This window comes from Pempheris klunzingeri, chromosome 18 (assembly GCF_042242105.1).
Source record: "Pempheris klunzingeri isolate RE-2024b chromosome 18, fPemKlu1.hap1, whole genome shotgun sequence".
In the NCBI taxonomy this organism is placed as follows: domain Eukaryota; kingdom Metazoa; phylum Chordata; class Actinopteri; order Acropomatiformes; family Pempheridae; genus Pempheris; species Pempheris klunzingeri.
Window position 1 is genome coordinate 15246634 of NC_092029.1, and position 25898 is coordinate 15272531.

General features: G+C 44.1%; 2 protein-coding genes across 2 annotated transcripts in view; one reads left to right on the forward strand and one right to left on the reverse strand.

The window, feature by feature from the left end:
* extl3 (exostosin-like glycosyltransferase 3) overlaps nucleotides 1-15608 on the forward strand; it is a 30312-nt gene extending 14704 nt beyond the window's left edge. The window contains exons 2-6 of the mRNA XM_070849471.1: nucleotides 4174-6809; nucleotides 7903-8030; nucleotides 10069-10213; nucleotides 10337-10465; nucleotides 12466-15608. Coding sequence (XP_070705572.1) covers nucleotides 4674-6809; nucleotides 7903-8030; nucleotides 10069-10213; nucleotides 10337-10465; nucleotides 12466-12675 — 2748 coding nt within the window. The 5' untranslated portion in view covers nucleotides 4174-4673 and the 3' untranslated portion in view covers nucleotides 12676-15608. The remainder of the gene's footprint in view (nucleotides 1-4173; nucleotides 6810-7902; nucleotides 8031-10068; nucleotides 10214-10336; nucleotides 10466-12465) is intronic.
* Nucleotides 15609-17751: 2143 nt separating this feature from the next.
* On the reverse strand, nucleotides 17752-23580 carry LOC139218117 (synaptotagmin-14-like). The gene is made up of 7 exons (XM_070849666.1): nucleotides 22644-23580; nucleotides 22280-22417; nucleotides 21347-21606; nucleotides 20166-20597; nucleotides 19113-19293; nucleotides 18665-18721; nucleotides 17752-18068 (listed from the first exon to the last, which is right to left on the reverse strand). Exons 1-7 carry the CDS (start codon nucleotides 23578-23580, stop codon nucleotides 17752-17754), a joined length of 2322 nt encoding a protein of 773 aa, XP_070705767.1.
* Between the last annotated feature and the right edge of the window lie 2318 nt (nucleotides 23581-25898).

A 25898-nucleotide genomic window follows, 5' to 3' on the forward strand; every position in this document is an offset into this window, starting at 1 on the left:
TTATCATAGTTTGCCTTTTTATTTATTTTCAGCTCGATTAAGCAGTGAGTCATAGGTAAAGCAGTAAAAGAGCGTGTTTGAAGTGGTGTGGAAAATCACTGTCATTCCTATCATTAGAAGATAACTTTTTTTTTTCTAGACATGAAAAGAAAAATCAAAAATCCATATCCTTAATATTTCAGACCTTGCAGTAGCTCCCTCCTGGCGCCTTGCTACCCGAGTCCTTATTAAAAATACAAGCCGTGTGATCTTTCTGTTGGCCCTCAAATCCCTCAATTCGTCTCACTATCTGTCAAAAGCTTAGTCAGACGTCTCATAGGCAGGCAGAAAAAACGGCAAACACCCTCACTCTCAACTTTGTCGCAGGATATGCCACTCTTCAGAAACTTCAGCTTTGACTCATTCACAAGCTGCTCCCGCCGCCTTTTCTCATCTTCCCCACATGAGATGCAACCCCTTGAGTCGAGTCGACTGCGGTCAAGTAAAAACCTGTTATATCTGGATGTCGGTCCCGTCTGTGCTTTCTGTTCCTGAAGAGAGGAATTTCAGGACTGTCCCAGAAAGCGCAGCCAGTGTGCAGAGACACTGTTCAAACATTTATACAAGCGCTTGCCCTCAAATGTCTGGGAACTTGGAAGCAGCGTCCCACTTCTTCATTCAGACTCTGAGCTCAGCACCTGCTGCTGTTGTTCTTTGCACTTCAGATGAAGGTATTTTGCCCAGACCTGCTTGGCATTAATCACAACATGATGCATCTCTGAGCGCCTGCAAACTCTACATTACATTCTTTCACACTCATTGACTTGGCATGAGCTAAGTACTCGATGTTGATTGATGTTAAAGCCTGTGTTTAATGCATCTCGCCGGGTTTTCATACCTCTAAATCAAATTAACAAACTGCCAGACTAATGCAGTCTGCGTTATTCATAGGCCGGACCAGTAATTTGCTGACTAAGTCATTGCTTGCTCAGTGCTCACCATGTGGAGCAAAAGGTTTTCTATCTGGGTCATCAGCGAGGCGGCTGTGCTTCTCCTTTCCCCTGAGAAGAGCACTGACGGCTTTATTTGAAGATGTTGCAGGATTTTGCCCTCTGAAAGGGGGCTGGATTGTATATCAAATCTGTATTGATTTTCAGCATGAGTAATGGAATATTTATGCTATAATAGACAGAGATTAGTCGTCATCTGTGCGGAAGTAATTCAAAATGGCAAAATCTATCAAAATAATTCTAATATGTTGCAGTGGCTTCATCTAACACTGCAACTGCAGACTGAAGATAAAGGCAAGGACGGGCATGTCAGTATCTCTTTGTGAGTGCAAATGTTTTTTTATAGCTCACTCTCACACCTTTGCTGCCTTGTGTGCCTGAAGCTTACATGTGAAAATGGCTACAACAGCAGCCCCTTAGGTGCTTAACACCAGACCGTGCTGCAGCTCAGCGGTAGGTAATGATGGCATTATCATTGATCCCCACAAACGAAGTCCAGAGCGATCGATGCTTTCCTGTGTGCTCTCCGTGCAGAAAGCAGTCAGATTAAGCCGACTGGAGCGGGGCGAAGACATTCTGCAGATTAGAAATCTACATCTGAAGAGATTGAGATTTAGGTTCTATCGGTGCGTGTGTTGCTCTGTTCCCCAGCAGCAGCCACAGGCAGAGCTTTAAAGCAGCATGTTTTTGGCTGCAGATTAGGCTTAGCAGCAGCATTTGCCAACATCTGTCTGCCATTACCCCTGTGACACTGGCAGTCATGCAGCAATTAATCAGACTGTTGTGATAGTTGTCTCTCGGTCACGCTGCACCTCAGGCACATCACTAAGCAGCAGGATGAGGGTCAGCGTTCAAAGGGTCATATGTCCCAGGAGTTTTTTTATTGTACATGTTCATTCCTGACTACACCAAAGACCACTGGCCTGTAGTTACTTTGCAAGACCAAGGCCCCTTGTCTAATATTAACCTGGATTGCTCCGTTTCCTCATTTGACTGTGGCTGCACCTTTTGTAGCTAATAATAGACTGTACATTCACTTCTCTGTCTAATGCATACTGATGCTCTGTTGCCACTTAAGCTGGCATTTGGAAAATCTAAATTAGCTTGGTAACATTGTGGTAGCACTGAACATTTTCTTGTCTATTGTTGCTGCTGTAACATGCAAATTCCCCCCTATGGGGGATCAATAAAAGAAGTCTAAGTCTAAAATGCCGATGTATCCAAGTGCCTTCATGCTAAATGCTGCCAGATAACTCCGCTCTATTTGACAAGGATTTTAAGCCTTTAGGAAAAAAGCTTAATATTTGCAATTTTCAGTTTCTCAAATGTGAGGATGCTGCTGTTTTTCTTTCTGTCTCTATAACTGTAAATTGAACACAGACTGATGTGAAGATGCTACCTTGATAGTTTTCATTAATCCATTAATCAAGAAAATAATCTGGAAGTGAATTGCTAATAAAAATAATCTTTAGTTGCAGTTCTATTGTGAAACTTACTTTTACGTGACAGTAAGACAAATGTGTGGCCAGAGGTGTGTTCATATGGCCGTCATGATTTGCCAGTACCTTTCCTTATTCCTCTCTTTGACGGGCACACACAAGCTGTATTGCAAGATGCTGTTTTTCAGCAGAGCCAGGGCAGTAGTAATCTGTAAACATCAGACATGCCAGTCACATGGCAGCAGCACAGAGAAGTGATTACTTGACTCGGACAGGATGAACGATGGCTTTTTGCTGTGTTTGTTTTTGAGATGGTATCGGTCTACGTTGTGATCTAAGCAGGCAGTAATGAAAGCGCTGCAACCACAGAGGTTTGCATTAACCCAGGGAATAACATCCTTATCATGAAGAGCTGTTATATCGCAAAAAGGTAAACACCACCTGCATTCCTTTTCGCCCGTGGTGTCCATGACTGAGTCACTCTGAACTTGCACTGCTTAATCAAGACTCACTCTTGGTATTGTGGGTTTAGTTATGTGTTTGATAAGGACTGTTTGCCTCTTTGGTTGACACCCTCTTGGCTTGTTAAAAGCAGACTGTTTTCTGCTTGTGGAATTAAACAATCTGTGCTGAAATTTAGACTGTGCCCACGATGTAAGAATCTTTCCCAGACATTTTCACCTGTTTAAGTGGGGCTACTGCAACTTCCAGTTTTGCTGTGTTTTGTTTTTTTTTTTTTTAACCCAGGGCTATCTTTTCAAAACATCTGCACATTGAGAATACAACTGCTGATGTGTTTTTTTTCCTACGTTCATTGTATTTTCTAAGTGAGCTGAAGAGGAAGATGCATTTGACGTTCTTGCAATGATCAGAAGATAAAATGCGCAGCACTGTATCCTTAAAACTCACCTCCAGTTGCCTCAGGAACATTTTGAAATAAAGCTGGCAAGTGTAAAGCAGTGTGCGTCACAGCGTGTTTCCCTCCTGAAAGCCTTTTTCTCTTCAGAGCTAGTGAAGATAATTTCACATCACTTTCTGAGATGGACTGTTATCAGGGGTGCTCAGTAATTTGAGTCAGTGATGAGGTTGGGATGCAGGAGGAGGCCCTTAATGAGATTTGCTGGAGATGCTGTTGGTGTTGGCTTGCCTGCTGCGTGTAGTTTACTAGTGATGGCTCTACCCTTTTTTCTGCTCTTTCTGTGTGACTTGGAAGAGAGGAAATTGAAAGAAACGGAAACCCCCCCAAGTATTCTGCAGCACGCTGATGATTTTTTTTCCTTCCCTGGACCAGGCAATCATGCACTGAATGCAGTGAAAAACAGAATTAGCTGCAGAGTTTTGCTCTATAAAAAAACCTATACAGTGGGTGACTGTGGAAAGACAGACTTAATATATGTTACTGTGGATGTTACATCAGGGCCCTGCAGCCTGTCACCTCTTGTGTTTCTGTAATGGCAAACATGACAGTCCTCTTTAATTTAAAGGCAAAAAGTGACATCTAGGCCATATGTAATGAATTGTGCAGCTTGGTTCCATGGGGAAAAAAAATTTCATTTCATTGAAGCATGTGTATTTTATTAAGAGGTGCGTGAAAGAATTAGATATTTTACTGCTCAAAATTAAGATTCTTTTAATGGGTCCACTTCAGATAGTCCATTAAATGCTGCTCAGGCATCACTTTGATGTTGCCACAGATTTAATTATTTAACCATTGTCACTCATTTTTCTTTTGTTCTCTCTCCCAGATTCCTGTTTTGAGAAGGACGAGACGATTTCTGAGGTCGCATCTCTGAACGTATTCCTGACGAGGGGCCAGAAAATGAACACGTCCCACATGGAAGCAACAAGCCCACCCACCTATCTCACTGACCTGTGAGCAGCCATGTCCTCCTTGCATCACCCATTGAGGGGAACCCCTCTCCAGATACGGGACTGTTTTCTGACATAGATTAGGAAGGATAGCTGAACCTCATAATAGAAATGGCATTAGTTTGTGTGGGCTATAACACAGCAGTGTACATATTAGAATACAGGTGAGGCTGAACCTCTAGCCAATATTCACAAGACTCTTTAAAAGGAGGTAAACAGCCTCAGATGACCTTTACAGAAGGACAGAGCTACAGCCCAGCTTTGATGATTTAGTGTCCATCCCACTGCCTTGCTGACAAGGTCGTACCATGGCTGCTGCTGATCTCCATAGCAACGGTTCCTTGGTGGGGCGAGGAGCAGACTGAGAGAGCCAATAATGCAGCGTAACGGTGGTGGGGTGGGTGCCGGTGGCCAGCCATGGGTGTTGCGGCGTGTGCGTCTCACCTGGCTCAGTTTTATGCTCTTCTTCATCCTGGTCTTCTTCCCACTCATTGCCCACTACTACCTCACTACCATCGATGAGGCTGGGGGTCCCGATAAGCGCATCTTTGGGCCGCGGCCCGGTGGTGAACTATGCGAGGCTAAGCATGTGCAGGATCTGTGTCGCATCCGTGAGTCGGTCAGCGAGGAGCTGCTGCAGCTGGAAGCCAAGAGGCAGGAGCTCAACGGGGAGATCGCCCGACTCAACCTGCGCATTGAGGCATGCAAACGTAGCATTGACAGCGCCAAGCAGGATCTGCTGCAGCTGAAGAATGTCATCAGCCAGACAGAGCACTCCTATAAAGAACTAATGGCCCAGAACCAGCCCAAGCTATCATTGCCGGTCAGGCTGCTGCCAGACAAGGAGGACCCAGGACTGCCACCACCCAAGTCTGCGCGCTCCTGCCGTCTACGCTCCTGCTTCGACTATGCGCGCTGTCCTCTTACGTCTGGGTTTCCTGTGTATGTCTATGACACAGGCTCCTATGCATGGGCTGACTATCTTGACCCACTGGTTAAGCAGGCCTTTGCAGCGTCAGTTAAGAGCAACATTTATGTAACTGATAATCCCAGCATTGCCTGCTTGTATTTGGTGCTCGTAGGGGAGCTACAGGAGTCCTCCTCCCCACTGCCATCTCCTTCAGAGTTGGAGAAGCAACTAAAAGCTCTTCCTTACTGGAGATCTGATGGACACAACCATGTGCTGGTGCATCTCTCAAGAAAGTCCATGACACAGAACTTCCTGTATAATGTGAGCACAGGACGGGCGGCAGTCGCTCAATCCACCTTCTTGGAACAGCAGTACCGTGAGGGCTTTGACTTGGTTGTGTCCCCACTGGTCCATGCCCTCTCAGAACCAAACTTCTTGGAAGTGCCCCCTCAGGTTCCTGTAAAGAGGAAATACCTCTTTACCTTCCAGGGAGAGAGGGTGGAGTCGCTGAGGAGTAGCTTACAGGAGGCACCCCCTCAGTCTTTTGAGGAGGAAATAGAAGGAGACCCACCAGCCGACTATGACGATCGCATTATTGGCACCTTAAAGGCAGTGCAGGATAGTCACTTGGATCAGGTGCTGGTGGAGTTCACCTGCAAGAACCCACGGCCAAGTTTGCCGACTGAGTGGGCTCTTTGTGGAGAGAGGGAGGACAGGCTGGAAGTGCTCAAGGCTTCAACCTTTGCCTTGGTGATTGCTCCAGGGGATGGACAGCTGGTGGCCTCAGCAGGCTGTGGGATGAGGCTCTTTGAGGCTCTAGAGGTAGGGACCATCCCAGTGGTTTTGGGGGACCACTCCAGACTACCATATCATCTGTTTATTCGATGGAGTGAAGCTGCCATTATAGTCCCCAAGCCTCGTGTCACAGAGCTACATTTCCTGCTGCGCAGCCTATCGGACAACGACATGTTAGCTATGAGGCGGCAGGGCCGCTTTCTGTGGGAGACGTACTTCTCCACCTCTGAGAATGTTCTTAACACTCTTCTGGCCAGCATCAGAACCAGCATCCAGGTTCCTGCTGCACCCATCAAAGAAGAGCCCGCTCAAGAGATTCCTCACAAAGCAGGGAAGCTGGCAGGAACCGATGCCAACCTGGCTGACAATGGTGACCTGGATTTGGGTCCCGTCGAGACAGAGCCACCGTACGCCTCTCCGCGCTTTCTCCGCAACTTCACGTATACAGCTGCAGACACCTACAGAGCATGGAACCGGGCACCAGGGCCTTTCCATCTGTTTCCGCATACTCCTCTGGACCCTGTGCTGCCCTCTGAAGCCAAATTCCTTGGCTCGGGTACTGGTTTCAGGCCTATCGGTGGAGGCACGGGTGGCTCGGGGAAGGAGTTTCAGGCAGCTCTAGGAGGGAACGTGCCCCGAGAACAATTCACAGTGGTCATGCTGACGTATGAAAGGGAGGAGGTGCTGATGAACTCACTGGAGAGGCTGAATGGACTGCCATACCTCAACAAGGTAGTGGTGGTATGGAACTCGCCCAAGCCTCCATCAGATGACCTACTATGGCCAGACATTGGTCTGCCGATTGTGGTGAGTGCTCCTTCAGAGAATTCTTTCAGTTCAACAAATGCATATACAGTCATCTAAAGGGTGTTGGTTTCTTTTGTAAGAAATACATCTCCTTCTTTATACCGTCCGTCTGAAAAGCAAAAAAAGTAACCAGTAACATTTCTGATGTGTCAGAGGTGGTGCAGAGTTTGCTTAAGTACATCACATTGAGTTGTTTGGGTCAGCACCTCTTTGAAACTCCACACAAAGGGTCCATACAAATTATCAGCAGCTTTTATCAAAGGATGTGAAAAAGTGTGACGTCCATGAATGATAAAAATGTTAGCTTTTGAATTAAGCCTGAAAAATAAAATATTGATGCCATTAGTTTGTGATAGAGACTGTGAACTAGTGGTTAGCTGTTTTTGCCAAGCTAATATGTTTACTGTTATTATATGGCAAATGAATACTTAGAATATATTCAAACCTAAATATCACTTACTTACAAGTCTGTGCCAAGCTGATTTTACTGAAGAGGCAGTTTAATCATGAGTCATATGCATCATACCATGAATCAGTCACAAGCTTTTTCTTTAGTAGAGATCTTTCAGTTGCTCTGTTCAATATTTTTATATTTGCAATGGATGAAATTATGTTATTGCACATAATTTCCTTCCTGCAACTCTACTGTATTGCTTCACTCTCACTGCTCTCATGAAGTTCGTTTGCAGCCACTGAAGGCAGCTGTTGTTGGTGAACATAGTGGAGCATTTAGCAACTAAAGAGACAAGTTATCAGGAGGATATGTCAGGAGTTGACTTACATTTACCAGGTGGCCAGAAACGCAGCTGAAATGAGTGTTAATGTTGATTTGCATCTTCTGAATGTGCACATAATCGACTGCTAACAGGTTCACCACATCAGCTTTAAAGGTAGATAATATGTCGATGCTGTGTTTACAGCTTGTTCTGCTGCCCCCAAGTTGTCAAGAAAATGTACTGTAGCTTTATATGGGTCAGGTAGATGTACAAAATGATCTTTTCTGACTAGAGTTGCTGTGAGTGTTAGACAGAGAAGTGTCACGACAGAACACAGAAATGTTCCTGCTAAACAAAATCCTGTCCTTCAAATGTAGGTTGTCCGCACAGAAAAGAACAGCCTTAACAACCGTTTCCTTCCCTGGGACGCCGTGGAAACGGAGGCCATCCTATCGATTGATGATGACGCTCATCTCCGCCACGATGAGATCATGTTCGGGTTCAGGTCAGTAATGACGACAGGAGATGCAAGGCTCTAGATGGAGATCGAGAATCATTAAATATTTCTATTTCAATGCTGCTCGTACGAATTCCATATGTTGTAAATCATCTCACGTGCTGCTGAGCATGAAGCGCAGGTGGAAACGCCACTATTAGACCAAGCACAACTATTTTTAGTAAACATACCATCTCAAATCCAATGGATCGATCCATCAGAATGCTGTGTTTGGTTTTAAATGCAGCCCTTATTTTAACTGCAAAGAGAAAAGAGATATTTATCATTGGAGCTCAGTTTGCGTTCAGAGAGGTGTTTATTCGGCTGTATGGTGATTTTGGAGGATGTAGTCTGCGGTGCTGTTGAACTGTATTGTGTCATAATGGCAGGTGTTTGTATTATTTTGTCAGCCCTATTTATATTAGTGAGGGAAAGCTAAATAAGTGTAACACCTCTCTGTATAATGCACAGTTCAACAGCACCAAAAACTACATCTTCCAGAATGATTATACAGTTGAACCAACACCTCTCTAAAACAGACACAGACTAAACTCTATAACCTTGGAGGACTGGAGGATTTAACGTAGGGCTGTTGTATTAGACTGGATTAGTTTTGCTTGGTGTACCTAATAAACTGGCAACTGAGTGACATTATGACATCCTGGTGTTCCAGACCTTTGTCTGAGGAAACTGATTTTTAATTAAATATCCCCCTCTCAGGATTCACATATGCAAGGGAAGCACACTATAGATAACATTTGGGCAATTTTACAGTGTCTATGAAAAGTGTTCACCCATCTTGAAAGTTTATATATTTTATTGTCTTCCAGCCTGAAGTCAATTCATTTAATTATTCATTTATAAAAAAATGTTTACTGGGCAACTGGTCTGAAAAATACAATTTGGAAACCAGTGAATCTCTTTAAAATGAATTGCCCCCATGAAATATAAAATACTTGTTTGCAGAAGTAGACACCTTTTTATAAGCTGCCCATTGGCAAGGAAATTAATAAGTTGCTTTCTTAGATATAATTGTGTTTTTCTCAGGAGTAATGCTGTGAAGAAAGTTGAAATTGAGCACAAAAATGCACTTTGAGATTTGTGCCTCCAAATGTAAAGTGCACTATTAATAAAATGTATTATTATTATAAAGCTAGAAGGGAAAGGTTCATGTCTCGTGAGAAGTGAAAATGTCCAAAAAAAAATGCAGAAGTGTCACATTTCTGAAAAGACTGAATTAGACAGAGAAGCTGCACCAACGGCCTGGGACAGAACCACAGAAAATAAAAGGGGAACATGCTGCCCAGGCCTTGTACTTATGATTCATTTGCTAATACTGCACTCAAACAAGCTGAATGCGAAGGCCATGTTTAAGCCAATTAAATGAGCGTGTATGCCGTTAAGTTATTTTGGTGCACCACGCCTCCCTCTCCAGACTTGTCTACGACTTGGTGCTGTAGCAGCTTGTCCAGGCAGGCAAAGTTTGGCTCTGTGTGTGTGTGTACGGGGTCATTTGTCATGAATTATCTCAAACTCCCCCAGAATTACACAGGAATGCTTCCTCACCTCCACTCTCGCCAAAGAGGAAAAACCAGTCAGCAGCTGAGTGTGTTACACATGCGAGATGTCTCGCCTGAGCTCATTTGAGACATTAGATGGCTCTTTGAGATTTCTTGGATCTTCTGTGTCTGTAGAAAGAAAGTGTCTAATCAGATATACTGAAACACTAAATATGAGCCAAGAGTACCACTTTGGCTTTGAACGTGTTAAAAACTGTCAGACTAATAGAAGACAACAGAATGTTTGCTTAATTGCTCCCAAGAGGCAAATAGTCGTCGCATTGCTTATATAGACGACATGCTAAAACAGATGGATGTAAAAGGGTGGCATATGGACATACAGACACTAATGACCATAAAAAAAAGTAACAATAAACTGCAATAAAAAGTAATCCATAAAACATTTATTATATTCCGCATCGTCAGCCTGAATTGATTGATTGAAAACGAGGAATCCTGCTGACGCTGTGTGTGGCGGTGTCTCACAGAGTGTGGCGCGAGGCCAGAGATCGCATCGTGGGTTTCCCTGGGAGGTATCACGCGTGGGACGTCAACCATCAGTCCTGGCTCTACAACTCCAACTACTCCTGTGAGCTCTCCATGGTCCTGACAGGAGCTGCTTTCTTCCACAAGGTCAGATCTTGTACCCCACATCCTCCAAAAAATCAAAAATAAAAGCATACAACATTCAGCCAAATGTACCTTTTTGCTTGCCTTATAGCCGTGTCATTCACGTTCCCCCGTGTGTTTTTGTAGTACTATGCCTACCTGTACTCCTACGTGATGCCCCAGGCCATCAGGGATATGGTGGACGAGTACATCAATTGCGAGGACATTGCCATGAACTTCCTCGTCTCTCACATCACCCGCAAGCCACCCATCAAGGTCAGTGTCAGAGCACGCAGTCCGGCTGAGCTCGGCTCAGCACCGGTAAACTTTCTGTGTCCCCCAGGTCCTGCACATTTATATTTTTGCCCACTTTGCCTTGCTATTACTCAAACTGACATTTCCAATACTCCACACAAATGATGGATCAAAAACAGAAGATCGAATTCTTGCATTATGCTGGATTTTTTTTTTTTTTTTTTTTCCCTGGATTTCTATTGGAAGGACATTTATTACCGAAATGCAAATTTATGGCCAGACAAATAATTCTAGCAATCAAGTCAGGGAAGCTGTTGGAACAGAAACACCGCCGCAGCCCTCAGTTTAAGTTCTTTTTGATTTAGTGGGGTGTTAATATTCAGGGTGTTTCAGAGGGGAATTAAGGACGGCTTTGATGGAGTGTGTTGCATGACGGCAATTCACTGCAAGGAATAATGCCTTGTGAATAATGAATTTGGGGCAAGTTTGAATGTGGAGTCTTAAATGGTGACAGACTGTTACGCTTTTGGTCCAAATAAGACAAATAAAACAGAAGATGAATTGCTTTTTATGCATCACTGCTGCTGAACTAACACTTAAACTCAATTTTTGGGAATGTTTTTCCTTTTCTTGAACATTTTTTTTGTAGTCTGTTCCTTATTGTTCTTTTTTTAATTGACCAACCGCTAAGCCCTGTCCCATTTTATGGAGCACTAATGCATTTAGATTTATCTATGATTACTTAATAATGGTGTCAATGAGCCCAGTGGGAGAAAAAAGCACCATTGATAGCCGGCTGACTGATTTTGTCAGCTGTAGCCAACAGCTAATTAAGCTAATATTAGGGTGCCCCCCCCCCGAGCTAGTATAAAAAGCTAGCTTCAGATGACTTTTGAATGTTTCAGGATGTGTAGTTTTAAAGCTAGAATCTTCTAAAGAGAGAGCATGTCCCCGGCAAAAAGTCAGCATCCTCACTAGCTGATGATCCATGTAGAAGACATAGTTATACCGTAAATGGTCTGTATTTGTATAGCACCTTTCTAGTCATTGCAACTGCTCAAAGTGCTTTTACATTACATCCACAGTCATCCATTCACACGTCATTTGATGTAGATGATGTCCCACTGATGTAGATGAATGATGAAGACTATTTTTTCCACACACTGAAGCTGTGCTTCAGGAGCAAGTCGGGGTTCAGTGTCTCGCTGTCAATCAATCGCAGGATCGACAGCTCAATCCCCGGCTCCTCCAAATCTGCATGTGAAAGTGTCCTTGGATAAGACACTGAACCCCAGCTTGCTCCTTAAGCACAGCTTCAGTGTGAATGTGTGTGAAAGAAAAGTCTCCTCCAACATAGATTCCTCCTGTATGAATGATGGGTGAATGAGGATATGATGTAAAAGGGCTTTGAGTTGGCGCTATACAAATCCAGACCATTTACCATTCAGAGAAACTGCATTGTTCATATATTGCAGTGTACAGCTAGTTAATCCTAGTATTCTAAGTAAAATCGAAGGCCAAACTGGTATTATACCATACATTATATCATAATTCAACCCCCTTTGGCTGCTTGGGTAACACACTTGTTCATATTTTGAAACTCTGTTTTCACATGAAGTGTCACAAGAGGACAGGCTTTTAGGATAAGGACAGTTGACAGTAGCGGCTTGTTTGTTCTGTAAACATAACGCCGTCTCGGATAATGGGTTTGGATGGGGTTGCTGGAGTCTAAACTTCCTAAAATCCAACAAAAAGCCGCTAACGGTGCTAAACTTGGATAGCTTTCAGGATCGGCTTCCACGAGGAAATGCATCACAGTGGAAGTTGTGGCATAACCCATAAACCTCACAAATGAATGTAGTTAGCGAATTAAATGCTTCTTGGCCTTTGTGGTAACAAGTGGTTACTACTGTAGGGATTAATTTTCTTTTTTCAGCTACCATAACTACCAATGACATACAAATACATCTCAGAGTAAATATCACTCATGTACAGACTGGCTCTCTCTCCATGTATCTTAGGTCACATCTCGTTGGACTTTCCGCTGTCCCGGCTGCCCTCAGGCCCTTTCTCACGACGACTCGCATTTCCACGAACGTCACAAATGCATCAACTTCTTCGTCAAGGTGTACGGCTACATGCCACTGCTGTACACGCAGTTCCGTGTGGACTCTGTGCTCTTTAAGACTCGTTTACCCCACGACAAGACCAAGTGCTTCAAGTTCATCTAGCAACGGGCTGAGTGGCCCAGCAAAGAGCCATAAGCAGAGTGGACCGAAGGACTGGAAGTTTTTAAAAGAACAGCAGCTCCCGCTGAAGCCAGATGGACGGACTTGCCAGGTAAATGCACAGAAGGAACGTTCGCTGGTAGGATTTTGCCCCGGGGGAAAGACAAGTTAACCTTAAAAGCTGTTGGCTGGTGGTCTAATCCCACAACTCTACTGAAAATTTGAAGAGTGGAAGCTGAAAGGGACCACTGCCAACAAAATAAGCCTTTTCAGTGGATGTCACTCCTCCTTTTTCATGTTCTTCAATCATGCTCAATCATCAACCACTACAGATGTCATTTGCACGTCTTAACGGCCTGCTGAGGAAAGAGGGCTGTTGTACAGAGTGTACAGAAGCTCTCCCACAATAAAGCGTACCTGACAATGGAGCTCTGTTACTGAATCTCTGACAGACTGATGTCAGGTTGTGTTCAGCCCAGCAGCCTGTTGACAGCTTGGGAGAGCAAAAGTGGCACATGGCTGCCACTGTTTGTGTTTTTTTTTTCCATTCTACAGTTACAACCTGTACTTCCTGTACATGTACGTGAGAGAAGCACTGATGGTCAGAAGTATTTTATTGATTTTTTTTTTTTTTTTAAATAATGTTGTTTAAATGTGTAAATCTCCATGTTGAACAAACATTTTCCAGAACCTCTGCCTGTGGGAGATCAGACACAGACCCTTTAGTCTGAGAACGACGCAGGACCTCGACAGAAGAGTTGGCCCAATCATGTCCAGTAGTGTCACGTGTTCCAGAAGGAATTCACTTCAGCGGTCACCATAATGCCTCGAATCTGTCATGAAAACCAGCCGCCATTTTGTCATTTTGTTATGCTTACAGGATCCGCACTCTTTGACGGGTGTTTTAAAATGGCCTGTTTTTTATGCTATAGGGTGTTTATTAATGTTTGTAAAGTTGGTCCGAGGTCGAAGTAGTCACATTTAAATGTAATAATATTAACCAATCAACGGTTACAAGGTGAAGAATCACAGCTGCCAAAATCAACAAAAACTAGCTTTGGATGTCTAATTAAGGTTGTAATTATAAAGAAAGTCTTAAGTGAAATTTAATGTACTCTTAGGATTATGGTAAACATTATAGGCTTAAAGGGAATAGTTTGACATATTGGGAAATGCACTTTTTTATGCTGGCAGAGAGTGAAATGAGACAATCGATAGTTCTCTTAAATCTGTCCGTCAAATATGCTAGCTTAGCCTAGCTTAGCTTAGCCCAGTTTAGCTTAGCATGCAGACTGTGAGCAGGGAGAATCAGCTAGCCTGGCTCTGTACAAAGACAACAAAATATGCCCAGCAGCACCTCCGAAGCTCGCCAGTTAACACGATGTCTTGTTTGTTAAAACCAACAAGCCGTTTCCAGTGCTATGCTAAGCTAAGCTAACAGTTAGCCTTTTATCTGGGCTCTATTGTAATTAACAGATATGAGAGTGGTAACTATTTTCTCCTCTTACCTCTCCACCAGAGAGCAAACAAGCACAATTCCCAAACTTTTTAAACTACTCTCTTGAATAAATTGCCATTTCTAGCTTCACATCTTAAGTATTCAGTGTGTCCCGCCATGTTTAGGTCACCCTCCTGTGTAGAATTTTTCCCAGCCCAGACAGAAACGTCACTTTACAGTCTCGCCATATTGGTTCCACTTTGTCTTTATTTTTTTTTTTTAACCATTGCTTGATGAATGTTTTCTTTGCCAAATAGGTACGATGTCTGCTGCTTTACAGTATAATTTGCAGGGTGCACAGTGTGACTGGTTGCTAAAGGGATGCACCCCTATCCACTCTGCATGGTACTTTACCAGGAGTCAATCCATTGGAGCCCTTCCCATGTATTATAAATCCAAAGTTCTTTATTTGACATTGTCAGACTTAATTCCTGTAATCTGAACAAAAGATTAACCTGAAAAGATCCCTTTAAAAAAGATATTGAGATAAGTTTAGGGCTTCTATCCAAAATGAGGTTCTAACTGTGAGGATGCTTTTATCAAACAAAAACTCTCATAAGTCCATGGTTCCTGTATATTTATTGAATATATTATTAAAAAAAAGATTTTTTTTTAAAACTGATAATGACACATTCAATAAAATTACATTGTAGTTTATTATTCCTAATCGCAAAAAGGTCCCAACTTGATTGAGCCGTCAGTTTATTTTATTGCCAAGGAAAACTAGCTTGTGCCACTGAATGCTTGAGGGGGAACTTAACTGAGCGGGGAGCAGCACTCGGGCAGGCAAATGTGGTTTATGACCTGCTTCTCAGAGAGGTCCACCCGTAACAGAAAAGTCATAAAATGAGCTTCTGCTACAGCCAGTGGATACCTCTGTCCCTGCCTGATCCAGGTGCTGCTACTCTCTGGCCCCTCCAATGAAACAGAAAAACATTTGATCGGTCATGTTCTGCTAGAATGGATGAACGAAGAGACAGACTCTTAATTACACCGGTGTAAAACGGCAATACAGCCACACTAGAAAAACCAGCCTGGCTCCTAAGCCCTCAGTCACATCATTTTTATTGCTAAAGCTTTGCTTTAGCGCTCCGGAGGCATCATAATTACCTGGCTGACTCTAAAACTGTCCTCAGGGCATAGATGGGGTCGGCTGGTATTTCGGAGACTCCCGTTCCTCCAGTCCTTAGATTCCCCCTTTTAGGATCTGAGGCACAGCTGCTTTTCCCCGGCCCACAGCAGGATAAAGTTCCCTGGAAGGCTGCAGTCACTCTGCAAGGTGTGAGGAGTTGTGAAACTTTGTGCTCCTGGGTCTGATCCACGACTGTGGGCGAGGCTCCGGCCACCTGCAACGCTGCTCGCGCTGCACCAGACTGACAGAACATACTATTGAAGGCCAGACAAATGGAAATAAAAACTCTCAACATTGTTAAAACATTATCTGACTCATGGCCTCATTCTTTTCTCCGTCTCAGAACTTTATTCAAACAAATAGTTTGACCTTTTTTTTTTTTTTTTTTGGAAATGCGTTTATTTTCTTTCATGTCGAGAGTTGGCTTGTTTGATGAAAAGACCGATGCTGCTTATGTGCCAGAATGGTAAAAATGAACCGGAGGAGAATCCAGGAAGTTACTGACCCTGAACAAGAAATCCTATCTAGCGACGACAAATTATTTAATCAGTGCAGCAACCACAATGAAAAAGGGCAAACAAGACTCAGTGTTAATTTGGAACCCTCATTCATTCATTCACTGGTAGGTGAATTCTGGTGCCCTTTGATGGTTTCCACTCCTCGTGCTGAGCTAACCGGCTGCTGTCTGTAGCTTTAAATTATCCCAGAGACATGAGAATGGTATCAGGCTTCATTGAACTCAGCAAAAAAGCAAATCAAAAAGTATTTCCTAAAATGTCCAACTGTCCCTGCGATGGTTGTAAATTATGCACACATTGTGCTTAAAACTAAATCCAAGCTTGTGATTAAAAACAAAAAAAACTTAAAATAGCTGTTTCGCTTCCTACAATCAAAAGCCAGTAGTTTATCTTGTGGAATGCTACACATCTGGTTTTCATTCATCTTCTAATGAACAGAATTTGACTTTGTAGAAATTCAGGCCTGCGTGCGAACTGAAGGGAACGAGGTTCAGCTCTGACATCAGTGGGACGAGGAGAGAGAAAAATGCTCCCCACACCCCTCGGCCTCAGCCAGCACACAGAGGAGAGAGGGTTTCAGGCTCTTTGCTCAAACTCGGGTGTGGCTTTGTCTTCTGTAGTTTTTCTTTTTTTGGAGGGGGGGGGGGGTTCTGACTCAGAACTCTCTCCCTCTGATGAAGGTTAAAGATTGGATTTGTTCCAGATGAGAGCAGAGCAGGTACAACCACATTTCTCACAGTCCTGGGCAGTGTTTTCATTTATTTTCGCCTTTATTTAATAACACATCTTCCATTCAGCTGTAATGAGAAAGTATAATGCGATTTACCATTTCCCTGTGATTTCATTTTTGCCACTCGCAGCGAACGCAGCCGAGGCTGTCGTTTGCACTGCCTCACTGGAACAGCCGGGTTTATTGGACTGCGCAGGCTTTTGCATATTCCTCCTCAGCGGGAAGCACCGTGTTTCTACATGAATGAACATGGCTGAGTTGTCAGAAGGCTGAATGGTGAGAGAGGCTCAATCTGTATTACACAGAAGAGGAGGCTGCTCTTTGATACCGGTGGCATGCAGAGCTGTGTCCAATTCTGTCAGAGACTCGGCGAGCGCAAGACGGGATTTCATTCCTCTTGTTTAAAGTGGCGTCGGATGCATAGTGTTCTGAGTTATGCGAGACCACAATACATTCTCCGGAGAGAAGCCCATTAGACTGGTAAACCATTTGACTGATAATCCACAAACATAAAAGGGGAGACCAATGAATGGATCTTGCATAATGTCATGTGCATGTAAACAAACTGTACAAAGCATAGCTCGTAAGCGTAGTTGCAGCATGTTGTAGGCCCTTTTGTAACAGTCTTTTCATTGCCTTCTCTTTTGTCAATGGCTATGACTGATAGAGAAATGTCTGGTATGCTGGTGGCGGCTGAAGTCCAGAGAAGCCCAGAAGACACAGGGAGGAATCTGCTGGTCCCGGACCGAGCTCTTTGGTCCAAGATTCAGAGACGGAAAATGTTTTGGAAGAGTCGTAACATTGTCTTGTAAACAGTTAGTGAGCATGCAGATCTTTCTGTAGGCAGAGTTAGTGGAGGGTAAACTGTTCCCTTCTCCTCTTAGTTCCGTGTTTCTAATGTCGTTTTCATTTTTTCGTTGCCTTTCTCAGTCTGCGAAAAGACCCGAGCTGGAGCTTACACCTCCACCTCCACCTGTTAAGTCTGTCTGCCTCAGAGAAAAGTGGCAGATTAAAGGGTATTCATGCAGTCTCTGGCAGTGAAGACTGGGAACCCATGCCTGTCTTCACACCTGTATGCAGCACACACACACACACACACACACACACACATCACACATCTCACAAGGTGCTACCTGCTGCCTCAACACTGACTGTTTGAGGAATGCTGTTAATGGAAGGTCAGTCTTCATAAATCTTGCTCCTATGTGTCGGTGAGTGTGTGCCAGTGGCAGACCTGCTGTCCCTCCGCCTCCTTCATCTCTGTCCAGTGGGCCTGCTGCTCCTCGCTGCTGCTGTTGAGGCCCAGGGAGACCCAGCCCAGCCTCTCCCTGGGCCTCATGCTGCTCCGCCGGCAGAACACCGTCAACACCAGCGACACCTCGGACAGCTGGAAGAGCGCCACCTGGAACACGAACGTCTCCTTGTAGGTGGGGTTGGGCTGGCCGCGGCATACGGCCGTCTTACACTTGGACATCTCTTTCCCCTTGGAGTCCAGCATGGTCAGCTTCACGTAGGTGTCTGGAAGGGGGGGAGAGTGGAGGGAGAGTGTCATCAAGTGGCGGGATGTAAGTACTGCAAAAAAAAACATGATCTCCAGTAGATGGAGCAGAGGTTTTAAATAGGTCACTTCTCTTTGTGTAATATAAGAAGTAAACCAAAACTCTGCTGTGCATTAGAATGCGTTTTAAAGGGTCAGTTCACAAAAACAAATTTAAAGTATATTTCTCAACTGCTGCTACTGGCATCTAGCCATGAAAACAGTTTTTCAGATATATCTGTCCCTCATGATTAGATGTTAGCCATGCTTACAGCCTTAAAAGTCACATTTCACAAAATTAACAGAAACGTACTTTTCCAGAATTAGTGTCCTTGTTAAAGTGGACAGTTTTCAGTGGGACTATTTTAAGCCAAGAATTAAAACTAGAAACTCTTCACTATGAGGTCTTTTTGCAGAGTAGTCGTACTCTATATCCTCTATATGGATATATGGATCATTGTTAAAGGAATAGTTCAACATTTTGGAAAAAACAAGTATTTAGGCATGCTTAGCTTAGGCGTAGAAATATAGTGTGCACATAATCCGGATAATGACAAGTAATTCACTGCTGGCTTACCTCTCATGATATAGAGCTGTCCCCCTACAAAGTGCTTTATACAACAGAACAGACCGTCTGTGGCACACACCACGGCACACAAGGATGGAAAGAAGGAGGAGAGGAAGTAGTCAGAATTACCAGTTTAAAGACTGATACACACTAGAAGGGCAGCTTTCATGGGAACCCTGATAAGCAGCAATTGTTTCAGCTTTATAGCTTTAATCGCTTAGGTTATTAAAAAGTTGTTACTGTTGCCAGGAAACATTTAAATGTAATGGTGCGCAATTTGTTTTTGTTACATGCTGCTGGGATTCTTGCCAAAACATTTTCCAAGTGTATCAGCACACCAAGGGGAGGGGGAGAATTTTTACTGAAAGGAAAATACACACTGTCACTCAGCACCTCATTCCAAGCTGGCACAAAACCCACAAATTAAACGACTGAACATGGAGGCCTTTGTACGTACTGACGGGTTTATCCGAGGCCGTGGTTTTGAAGTGGCTTCCCTGGATGACCTCGGCAGATAACTGGCCCGTGGCAGAGTTGTATATGAGACCCAGGAGGATCTCTGGCGAGGAGGAGTCTTCAGTGGAGCGATAGGACAGAGCTCCGGCACTGCGAGACACACTCACCAGGGAGCCGCAGCCCTGCAGAGAAGAAACACACTGGGAGTTACTCAGAGGGGAAAGAAGGCAGCGGTGTAGTCGTTTTTACAGTGTGTGCAAAGCCTTTGGTTTAGAGTCCTGATGAAAGAATAAGGCATTTCAAGCTGGTTTCACTTTCATCTCGGAGAATCAGGCCACCAAATAACATAAAGAACTTTTTAGCTATGACAGAAATATCTCAACCACTACTGCTGCTAAGTAGTTGAGATGGATTGCCATAAAATTTTGTACAGATTTTTCATGGTCCCCATAAGATGAACCCTACTGATTTTGGTAATCCTCTGACTTTTGCTCTAGTCGCTAAGATATTTGCGGCTTTGAGTAAAATGCCTTCAGAACTATTGGACGGATAGCCGTGAAATTTAGTCTTGACATTCATGTTCCCCTCAGAATTAATTATAATAACTTTATTGAATTTAGATTCATCAAATACTTCATCAATTGCCTGCCTAAGCTGTACTTTGTGTGTACTTTAGTGCAAATTAGTATATGCTTAGATGCTAAACATTTAACCCGCTGAACATCAGCTTGTTAGCATGCCGACATTCAGCTCAAAGCAACATGGAGGATTTTCTGTCTTACATTATGGTAAATTGAATATTCTTGGGATTTGGACTGTTGGTTGAACAAAACAAGACGCTGCCTTGGTACTGGGAACTCATGATGGATATTTTTCACAGTTTTATAGTGTCGTAGACCAAGATGATGACATTGAAATGAAACACTGTTAGTCCTAAGTTTTAAAGCCCTAGACTACTTTGCTCTAGTTTATATGTTCATTGTCAGACCAGTACCACACTGCCTCAGAGGAAACTATGCACAGCGCAAAACAGAAATTCACAAAGTGTTCTCACTGTAAGTTCGGAGCCTGGCTCCAGGGTGACAGGTAGAGCGATCTTGCCCTGCAGGTTGAGCTTAGTCAGGTAGAACACCTTCTCTCCCAGGACCTTCTCTTTTTTCATCCGCCTGATGCTGTACAGGCGGAAGCGAACAGCGTAGTCCCCCAGGGCGTCCTGTTCCACCCTGGAAAACTTGAATGTTTCTGTGAAGACAGGACACGGGCCCTTCTGCACGCCGGTCTTGGCCCGCTGCTTCTTGGTGGGCAGCAGGACCAGGTGCACCTGCCACGCGATGTTGCCTGTCTGTTTGAGCGCAGGAATGTCTGTCGCCGCGGTGACCGTGACGGCCAACCACTGCTCGCCGGAGTCGTACTCGAAGGCGACGTCCAGCGTGCCGTATTTGGCGAGCGGCTCTGGCTCGTAGGGGAGCTGAGGACCAGAGCCATCCTGAATGGAAGGAAGAGAGGGAGGATGAGTGTGAAAGAGGAGGGAGACTGATGTGTTAGAGGCACTGAAAAAGTTGCTGTAACTTAATATTCATCAGCTTCCTCCTCTCCCTTTTCCTCCCTTCATTAACTTCTTTCTCAGCGGACTTGGTTAGATATGAAGTGAAAGTTACTGATTTTCTCAAAAGAGTTTACAAGAAATGGAAAGAGTGAAGTGAAAACGGCAGTAAATGAGCTTCTGAGAGCTCCTTAAGTTAATTGTCAAAACAATCTATTATTAAACTACAGGGTGTTGTGCAGGGTGTTGTATTTTTGGAGTTCTAATTAGATTAGATTCTTAATCACCATTTTTTTTCTATTCAAAATAATCTCCAGTGATTTCCCTGATTTATTGTTGAAAAATAAAAAGAATCCTTATAGATGATCCAGTTATGGTTCTAGGAGCTGGTGGACCAGCAGAACCTTCTTCTTAAATCCACCTGATCCTCCTGTCTCCTTACATTAAGATGACCTGTAACTGTAACTGACACTGTAACGGAGCATTTTACAGTGAGCAAGTCATCTTATTACAGAAGTAGTGTCACATTAATTAATTGTTAATAGTTATGTCTTCTCATATAATGGTTATGGTGAACTACAGGACAGGTATAAGCTATAAGCTATATATAGAAGGTAATTTTGGTGTAAAAGTAATTGTTCTGTGCTGCTTTAGGACACAGACAGGGGAACCTAGAGAGGCTTTGACCTCACCTCTGGTCCCAGCACAGCTGTGCTGTCACTGGGTATGTCCTCCTCACAGCCTTTGTTGAGGTAGCTCTCCGTGTCCTGGTCCACGCTGGCTTCACTGGAGCAGCGGGGGCTGTCGTAGCGCTGTGGGGACGACGCCCTCCGTACCCCACGCTCTGAGCGGGAACGTGAGGAGACGCGCGCCGCCGAGCCCTCGTCCTGGTACGGGGGAGGCTGGGGCTCACCGAGGGAGGAGTCTTTCTTTATCCTCTGGATGCTGCTGGCTGTTAGAGAGGGACACAGGAGGAGTAATGTGATATGAAAGGTGTGTGTAACTAGAGTCCACCACAGAGTCCAGTGCCCGACCTTACAGGTGAGGTTACTCTGTTGCATGAATATATAATATGTACACAAGTGTATATAGAACTCTACATAGCTCCGTAACGCCACATTTTAAGTACTTATTTTTCAGGATTTTATGATCCTTATTATGATATCTTATGTTTTATTACACAGCTTTGTTGAATACTGGATTCTGATGGTCAATCACAGCATTCTATGGTCTGTTATTTCTGTATAGCAGAACGTTGCTATGCTATCGATAAAAGTCATTTTTAACTGAATGTGTTGTGTAATAAAGCAGGATATTGCACAGCGATCAGCTCACTATTGCAAAATGAACCCCGACAGGATGATGCAGGACCCAGTGAATCACCCCCGCCACGCATTATCCCTTACATGATACACTATCAATCTTCACACTGTTCTTTCACTATATGTGTTTTGTGATCCTCCGTTATTTTCTTCCTATTCTATCTAATAAATCAAAAGTGTGTCTTGTATGTTTTGTAACCTTTCTGTTTTTTTTTCTATGTATGTTGCTGCAGTCTTGGCTCCTGCTCCTGGTTAAATAAAATGATGGGTCGCATGAGTACAGCAGCATGTGCAGACTCTCACCCGGTTCACTGGAGGCCTCGCTGCTGTAGCCTCCCTGCTCACTGGACTGTTTGCGTGTGTTGCCCCACGCAGATGTTGTGTTCTGCTGGGCCACGGCCTCGGGGACTTTGTCCTCCTCGCTGTCTGATAAAACTCCCTCTGGACAGAACACATGGAGACTCCAGTTCAAGCGTCACATCGATCCCACGAAACATAATATCTGCATTACATGAGATCAAAATAAAGAGGAAGGTGCTTGAAACTGGCACGCAACACCCTGAAAAGGAAGGTGAGTTTTAGGGAGAGAACTTCAGGCTGTGATTTTGCAAACCAAGAGAAGAGGAAGAGACCCAGGTGGAGATATAGAAGCAGCACACCATCTAACCTTGGTTGCTTTTCTTTTTCTTCTTGCTTTTCTTCCCTTTCTCTTTCTTCTTCTCCGCATCCGAGGCTTCCTCCGACTTCTTCGAGCCCCTTTTTGCTCCTTTCCCCTTCTTCTTGTCTGACTTCTTCTTTTTCACCGTTGAGGAAGTTCTAGAAAGCTCAGCCTCTTCCTCGTCATCTCCCTCTCTGTCAAGGCTGTCATCCACCTTTTCCTCATCTCCCCCCTCTTCTTTTTGCTTTTTCTGTTTTGATGACTTGCTTTCAGCCTCGCGCCCGGGTGACTGAGGAGGTTCGTTACATTCATCAGCTCTTTGCGGAGCACTGGATTGCTCTCCGCTGTCACTCTCCTTCCCGTTGTCTGTTTTCTCTAAAGCATCGGCTTGCTCCTCTTGCTCTCCATCTTGGGATTCCTCTTTGTTTTTCTGTGACTTGGCTTCTTTCTCCAGCTGCCTCTCTCTTCTTTCTCTTCTCCTCTGCTCTCTCTTCTCCTGCAGCTCCTTCTGCTCTGTCTTCCTCCTCTCTTCCTCTGCCAACTCTGCTTCTGTCTTTTTCACTCGCCAGCATCCGTCCCTCCACTCCCACTCCGGCTGGTTCTGAGCGCTGTCTGCCTCCGTGGTATCGCTGGACTGGTTGGTCTTTGGGGCCGCGCTGCTTGTGTCTGAGTCTCTATTCATTTGCCACATGCTTTTATTGCTGGCCTTGCCTTCCTGTGCAGTGGAGGTCTGGCCAGACTCCTGGCCGCTGGTGTTCTCCCCATCTTCCTCGTCTTGCACCTTGTTGATGATAGTCGTGACCTGTTCGGTGAGTTGGTCGCTGACGGCATAAGTGACATCGCTGACGGCGTTGGCCAGGTCGTCCACGCGGCTGGTGACCGAGTCCAGGATGGAGGAAATGTTGACAGATGGGAGGTTCTGCTGGAAGCTCTTGAAGAAGGCCATCTCTCAGCCGGGGATCCCGTCACCACGCTGACCGCTAGATTACCTCATCAGAGGCACTGACACGGACATGTGGTTGTTAGCAGGGTGTGGTGCCAGCATCACTGCGTGTGCTGAGACCAACACTCTGATTAATACGCTCCAATATGGTGGTTGTAAAGGTTAGAATAAATGTTTTGTAACAAGGGCTCTGTCACAGTGTTTTTGTATTCAACTATCATGCTCATAATATGGTTTTAGAAAGCAACCACAATAACATCTACATTAATTTATGAACTGGGATAGTAGCACTCCAAAAATACAAGAAAATCTTAAAACTACAGCCTCTGGTTTACTCTATTTTTACACATTTCATTCTTATCCTCAGTGTTTTTCCCCAGTACTAACTCTGCTCTCATTTATTTCTCATTAATTCTGCCTCCTCCCTTCCTCACTCCTCATTTCTCCATCCCGTGGCCTGGACATTGATCAAGGTCCGCCATCATCACCGATGTTCCAATCCGTCACAGGAGCCAAAGGTGTATCCTGTGCAGAAGTGCTGATTGAAATGTTTGTTGAGTGGTCAGCTGATCCGATTGGGACAGGAAAAGGTACGACTGGCTCTAACGTTATTACTGTTTATTATTAAAATAAAACATATCACATATGTAGAATCTTACTGATGATATACCATGAAAACATAATCATGCATCTTGTCTTATTTAGGATAATATTGCAGCTGTACGGTGGTGCGGTGGTCAGCACCTGGGGTCTTTCTGTGTGGAGTTTGCATGTTCTCCCTTTGCTTTTGTGGGCTTCCTCCCACGGTCCAAAGACATGCAGGTTAGGTTAATTGGTGACTCTAAATTGCCCGTAGGTGTGAGTGTGAGCGTGAGTGGTTGTCTGTCTCTCTGTGTGTTGGCCCTGTGGTCTGCTGGCTATTCTGTGAAAGGAGGTTGGTGCTCTGATGATGGCTTGTTTGCTGAAACGCATCAGGATAAAAGATAAAATGGTAAACTGAGGCCATATTATGAGTTGTGTTTTGTTTTTGGAGTACTGCAATCCCAATTCATACTGTAAGATGTCATTTTAGCAGAGGAAGTGCACTTTATATACAGATTAATATTAGTCAAAATTACAATATGCATCATTAAGACTTTAATTGTTTAGGTGTGACTGATTTGAATAATTTGGTTTCATTCAGCAGTGAACGCTAAGCTAATAAGCGTCCTTCTGTGTGTGAATGCAGCCACTGTGGTGAGTCTATAGGTGTGTTAAGTACCTGGCTGGTTGTTCTTATAGCCACTGAGATGTGACAGATCGTCAGGACTCTCCACTGACAGCTTGTTGCTGAGGTAAAGAAAAAACAGAGCCATCAACGCCATGAAGGCTGCAATGGAAGACAGGACACCCAGAAGCTCAGGAGAGACTGAGGAGAGGGAGAGCGGGAATAAAGAGGGAGGGAAGAGTGGAGGCAAGGGAGGAAGAAGAAGGACAGACAGAGAAAGAGAAAATTAGACAAACATAAGTCATACTGATTGTGGAAGCATGTGACAGTTTAATTTCCAAGCCAAAGTATTTTATTTTTACAGTTTCCCCATGGCTATAAATAAAAAGACACAGATGGCTGCAAGCTAAAAAATGTTATTTTGAACAAAATGCTTTTAAGGCTGTAAACAACCCCACTTTGATACCACAAATAATCCCATTTGATGACTGGCATCTTATTTTGGAATCAAACTAATCTAATGTTGCTTTGTCAGGGGAGCATTAGCTATTGTACTTTTCAACAGTCAGTAGTTTTTCCACTTCTAAGGCATACCAGATAAAATCTACAGCAGTGTATGTAGGCCAACCATACTTCATGTAACCATGCAGCCCTGTGCTGCCGATGTGCTATTTTTATTAGAGCCTCAAAGGGACTGGATCTTACTAAAACATAGACTCAGTAAAGCAGCCAAACCGCACTGGGCTTGCACTTAATAGGCTACGACACAGACACACCGCAATGTAATAACTGGAGAGAAGGGGGAGTGGGTGGACAATGAACCATGAATGGTATTTCTAAAGACCAAATGCCTCAGTAGAAAGGGCAGCTTATACAATGAAGCACACTGAAAGTGAGGCTCTATGATATGCGGCATCTCAAGTTCAAGTCCAAGTACTTAAGGCGAGTAATACAGTTTTTCATCCCACAATTACATGGGCATATTCAGCAGTGAATCCCTTAGTATTGTATTAGATCCGCCAATCTTAAAGGCTTTGCACCTCCACACAGGTGTTCTGAATTGACCGTTCACTAAAAATCGCCCCTGAAAAACGTGTGTCCAGCTTAGCAACCA

Bases quoted from the DNA above. Each gene is read 5' to 3' on its own strand.
- LOC139218117 (XM_070849666.1), bottom strand. From the start codon at position 23,580: ATGGCCTTCTTCAAGAGCTTCCAGCAGAACCTCCCATCTGTCAACATT. The intron at 22,418-22,643 runs GTTAGATGGTGT...TGTTCTGTCCAG, and splicing joins GAAAAAGAAAAGCAACCAAG to AGGGAGTTTTATCAGACAGC. The intron at 19,294-20,165 runs GTGAGAACACTT...TCTTCTCTGCAG, and splicing joins AGCCAGGCTCCGAACTTACA to GGCTGCGGCTCCCTGGTGAG.